This window comes from Chiloscyllium plagiosum, chromosome 21 (assembly GCF_004010195.1).
Source record: "Chiloscyllium plagiosum isolate BGI_BamShark_2017 chromosome 21, ASM401019v2, whole genome shotgun sequence".
Taxonomy (NCBI): Eukaryota; Metazoa; Chordata; class Chondrichthyes; order Orectolobiformes; family Hemiscylliidae; genus Chiloscyllium; species Chiloscyllium plagiosum.
In genome coordinates, this window is record NC_057730.1 from 51500913 (window position 1) to 51506707 (window position 5795).

The 5795-nt window shown below is 40.3% G+C and overlaps 1 protein-coding gene across 1 annotated transcript in view; it reads right to left on the reverse strand.

The window, feature by feature from the left end:
* The window catches only part of rhbdl1 (rhomboid, veinlet-like 1 (Drosophila)), a 256641-nt gene extending 251217 nt beyond the window's left edge, over positions 1-5424 (reverse strand). Inside the window, exon 1 of the mRNA XM_043712056.1 lies at positions 5019-5424. Coding sequence (XP_043567991.1) covers positions 5019-5213 — 195 coding nt within the window. The 5' untranslated portion in view covers positions 5214-5424. The remainder of the gene's footprint in view (positions 1-5018) is intronic.
* Positions 5425-5795: the final 371 nt, after the last annotated feature.

Below are 5795 nucleotides of genomic sequence, written 5' to 3' on the forward strand. Positions count from 1 at the left end.
GAATCCTCTTGCAAGGATGCCTGCCTTGAAGAAGTTTTCCTCCTCTCTCTACAAGAATCTCAGGGAGTCTCTCTCCCACTGCAACTCCCAGGTCATTTCCTCTGCCCTGAAGCTCTTCAACCATGTCGTGACTCCAAGCTACTTTCTACCCACCCCCACCCTCCTCTAGCTTATCTCTCCACGCTCCAGGCTCACTGCCTTTATTCCTGATGAAGGGCTTTTGCCCGAAACGTCGATTTTGCTGCTCGTTGGATGCTGCCTGAATTGCTGTGCTCTTGCAGCACCACTGATCCAGAATTGCGTAGTCTTGAGTCTGGCCCCATTTTCTGTCCAGGTTGAATATTCTACATCGACTCTTTCATTTCCAATATGTTAAATTATCATATAATTGTGAATTGAAACAGGAAATGAAAATTTCTTGATATTGACTTAGTTGCCTGGTTTGATGTCAGATGGTTTTATTCCACATTGGTCTCCTGTACTCCATTCAATCTGTGCTCGGTGATCATGGCAGCTATTTTTGGTCAGTATTTGTCCTATTTTTAAAACAATTTTAGTCCATCAAAGGTCTCAGGTTTAACAATCAGATGCTGGAATTTAAAACTTGACATTCACTGATAAAATTTAGCTATCCACCAAGTAAATTAAAATACTCCTGTATCTTTTATTGTTCATCTTTGCAGCCTTTTTTCATTTTCATTTTTCTTTTCAATTTTTTAGCATTTACAAGAGTACCCATTGTTCCTGGGACTCTATGTTCATTTTCAACATTTTTTTTTCCTTGTAAATAACCTTGCAAGTGGAATGTCTGCCACCTTCCCTTTGCCATGGCATTCTTCCAGCAGCATGAAACATGGAGGATAGTCCTCTGACCCAGAAGCCAATCATGGACCAACTCCTGCCATTGCAGCACTGAAAAATTGGACTTCTACCACATGGGGGTAACGACCTGGTGAACATTACTTGCCCCTCCCTTAGGGCTGGAGAAGGGGTTGGCTCTTTGAATCGGGTGTTCTCGCAATCCACAGTGGGACACACTGACAGTGATGTGGCACCATCCACTTCCTTTCATCAATCTTCCCTCACCTGGGCCTATATGGCAATATCTGACCCCATGTGCCTTGCTAGCAGGGTGCCATCCATTACTAGGCTCTTTGACTGGATGCAGAGTTAACAATGGGCAGCACAGTGGCTAAGTGGTTAGCACTGCTTCCTCACAATGCCAGGGATCCAGGTTTGATTTAAGCCTCCGATGACTGTGTGTAATTTGCACATTCTCCCACGTGTTTTGTGTGGGTTTCTTCCATGTGCTTCAGTTTCCTATAGTCCAAAGATATGCAGATTAGGTGGATTGGCCATGCTAAATTGCCCTTTATGTCCACAGATGTGCATGCTACGTGGATTAGATGTGGGAAATGCAATGTTACTGGGATGTGGTTCGGGGTGGCTCTGGGTGGGATGCTCTTCATAGGGTCAGTGTGATTCGATGGGCCAAATGTCCATCACTCTTTCTGCTGCTGCAACTGAAGAGTTGCAGGTTCCTCCAGCTAGTCCAGATGCTTTTATCCTTTAAAGGGAGGAAAACTCAGATGATAGTTCATTCACTGAAAGATAACTATATATCCCGGTCAGGGCTGACTCAAAAGGATGAAGTGGAGTTATCTGGCCCATTGCATGGGCCACTGAACATCCCTACAAAACCTAGCCTGTGTTTTTGTTGACCTCAGACAGCTAAACCATTGTCTGAAAAGACACTTATTGACCTAGACTGTACCCTGTGGATCCAACTCGAAAGATTCATCTGAAATTTGTCTGAAGATGCACACGTTTTGCTGATATCAGAAAATGCTCAAGAATCCTCCCGCGTCATTAGCGAGCACCCAGACTCATAAATGGATGCAAAAATGCACAAAGACATTGAAATCAGTGAAAACATTAATAACCAAAGAAAAAAACATGCACAACAGTATATTTCTTTATTGAACTACAATTCATTGAACAATCATTCATGCACATTAAGCATAGTAACTGAGGTAGAATTTTAATTTTTAATGTAGCATATTTTGTAGAAAAATGCATTTAAAGAAGTGCATAATTTCTCAGTAGGTCTCAGTTCAGATAATTTATTTAAAAGTGATCAAAAAAGTTGCAATTAAAATGTTTGTTTCCAGCTGCACCTGAAAATCTGGATTGTTTTAAAGGACCAATAATCAAATACAGTGGGAGAACACTTGCAGTTGAGACTCAGGGGCGAGCCCAGTTCTGTGGGTAGAGATCCACTCAGGTTTGATGGATCCAATCACAAGTTTCAGGAATATTGAGCAAATTTTCATTACAGAGATAACTCACTCATGCCTAAAATTCAGCAAACTGTTACTGACACTTAATTTGTTTGTGCTCAGAATATACATCTTGAACATTGTGTTTAATGAAAATTATAACTTTGCCTCTGGTATGTCGTTACAAACTCACACATAAGATTTGCCCAGTGCTGACAGCGCTGAGTAAAATGTCTCTATGTGTGTCACATGGTCTAGAACTGCATGGAAATCCCTGGCAGGCATAATCATAGAATCCTTACGTGTGGAAGCAAGCCATTGAGCCCATTTAGTCCACGTTGACCCTCTGAAGAGCATCTCACCCAGACCCATTCCCATAACCTTTACATTTCCCATGGCTAATGCACCTAACCTACACATCCCTGGACACTATGGGCAAGTTAGCATGGGCAATCCACCTATCCTACACACCTTTGGACTGTGGGAGGAAACTGGCACACTCGGAGGAAACCCATACTGATACAGGGAGAATGTGCAAACTCCACACAGTCAGTCACCCGAGGGTGGAATCAAACCTGGTTCCCTGGTGTTGTGAGGCAGCAGTGCTAACTGCTGAGCCACCGTGCTGCCCTTGTAATGCCAACATTTAAAAGTGGCACAGTGAAAAATATTAGGAGAAAGTGAGGACTGCAGATGCTGGAGATCAGAGCTGAAAAATGTGTTGCTGGAAAAGCACAGCAGGTCAGGCAGCATCCAAGGAGCAGGAGAATCACTCCTTGGATGCTGCCTGACCTGCTGCGCTTTTCCAGCAACACATTTTTCAGTGAAAAATATTGTATACCAAAATATTGATTCTTTTTAAATAGTAAGAATATTTTGATATGTTAACATCCTACATATATTTGGGATTGAATAATACAAATAAAACTGTCAAATTTCTAATTACAATTCACTTCAAAGCCATAAGGACCTTATTCGCCACAAGGACATGAGTAGAAGGTGCATGGCAACATAGTCACCTCCAAGTTTCTCTCCAAATTACTCACACACTATTGCTTCTTTGACATAATCTTTAATTGTCAAGAGCTCAAAATCCTGGAAGTCCCTAGCTAACAACATTGGCAGAACACTGTCACCACGTGGACATCAGAGGTTCACAAAGGCAATTACACCACCTTCTCCAAAAGGCAATTCGAGGTGATGGTCATACCCACGATGTCTGTGTCCCAATATTAAATGTACAACAGTGAAAAAAGTTTTGAGATCACTTTCTATTCATTTCTATTTTGCAGAATTACAATAAACTGAGTCACTTCCCCAACATTTGCATTAAAAAAGATTTCAATAGACCAAATTGTTTCCCATACACTCTCCCTGCATCGAATTTCTTTGGACTAAATCAAACCTCATTCACTCCCATTATGTAGAAATCCAATTAACCAAATCACTTTTCATTTATTCCCATTCCAAAGAAATACAATCGGCCAAATGGCTTTTCATTCATTTCTATTATACAAAATTCCTGATTGAGGCAAGTTATTAAATGCTATCTCTGATTGGAGCACAAAAACATCCCCCAATTACCTACCTATGTAATAACTTACTGGAAAATATCAGTCCAGAACATGTCAGTCATTTTTCGCATACTAACAGTACTTATAAGAACTGTATGGTGTATAATCAAGCATTCAAAACAGATTCAGTTGTAGCACTAGTGTTTAAATTAACCAAAATTCATGTGTTACAAATTTCTTTAAAAAGATCAATCTGAATAAATCATTCCTCAAGCATAACATTTCTTCGAAAATTACTCATTTTTATCAGCAATTACTGTATTAATGATTCGTAACATTCCCAGCACAGATTCATTACGTAATCTAACTTATGGCTTTTTTAGGTTAATTTGTATCTGCTATGTCTAGTTGAATAATAATTAGCATGACCTTCTTTTCAACAGGAACATAGAACACGAATGTATGATACTGAACAGATTGGAAGATAATATCAAGGCAAAAGCAGAGGTATGTTATGGAAATGTAGAGTTAACAGAGCTGTGTTAATAGAATTGGGCACCATGCTTATATACAGAGGAGATTTCTCAATTCCCAGAAAACTGTCTCTAGTATGTCGAAGTTACTTAACAATCGCATAAGTGTCAAAATAATGTTATAAGAGTTTGTGACTCTACGTCCTACTCTTGGTGAGTATCTACAGTTGACTGCTCTTCCAACCTAAATTTCCTCTGTCACTCTGTTGTTGCACTGTATTCCCTGTTTTGTTTCTCTTTTTAATCCTTTCCTTTCTATTGTGTCCTTAACTGTTATTTCTTATACCCTTCACTAGTTGTTTTAATTCTGTATATCTGGGGCTCTTTCCCCTTCATTTTCTTTTTAGTGCTTTTTCAATTTCTCATTTTCATATTCAGGACTTCCCACCTTTTTTTAAAATTCTTTCCCATTCTGAGTGAAGTGCTGTTCGTCTGCTAGCTGTTTCCCCTCTTACTCATCTGACTGACTGGGTTTCATTTAGCTTTCCTGCATTTTTCCATTCTCTCCTTCAGCTCCAGCATTTGCACAGCACTGATATCAGCTAATTATTTAACCAGACAGATAAACTGTAAAAAAAAATGTATAGATGTGGCTTGTGATTTATTAACAGGAGATGCATTCAGAGTAATGAAAGATGAGAACTCTGAAATGAGATGATCCAAGTGTGATACGGTACTAAAGACATACTGACCTGCTCCTGTATGAGCTGAAGCAGAGAGCTCCTATCCATATACAACCTTGAGCTTGCTGCACACGCACCAGCCAAGAATTGTCTGCCTCTCCCAGCACTCAGACAGAAGCACAAGCTCTCACAGGCACCAAGGATAGCTTGCAAGGCAGTACCAATCCAGGCCCTTTCTTCACAATGTCCTTCAGCAACCAACATCTACACTACAGAATGCCAACAAGCTCCTAGAAGAGATGCAACCAATCATGTCCAAACAAATTGAGAGTGAGTGACATGGCTCGAACGTTCACTGTAGGATTTTTCACACAGCTGCTGCCTCAACAGCTCCCTCTGATGAGAGATAGTGAGTCCTGCTCGAACATAATTACACTTAACAGCACTGGTACTGAGAGTCTACAGCCACACTGCTGCTCTGCAGAGAAACAGAGAGGTATACAGCATCTTAAAGACTCCAGTATTAACCCTTGCCCAGCTCCAACATGTCGTTTACATGTTTCCTCTGATGTTGCTGGTATTGCATCATTTCAGTACATCAGTTTAATAGACAATTACATAAAATCTCTAAAATCCACATCCATTAAAAAGCTATAAGGTTCTTGTCTAATTTTCCCTCTCTTTGGAGTCTCTGCATCAAAATCTCATCAAAAGAAAGCCAGGTGACCTATTTCCTGACCTCTATGAAAGTCTCTTCATCAGATTTAATCATCAGGTGTAAACACGCCTTTTACCTTTACATGCCACTTATCAGCCCATTACACTTATATCTGCAATGAAATCATC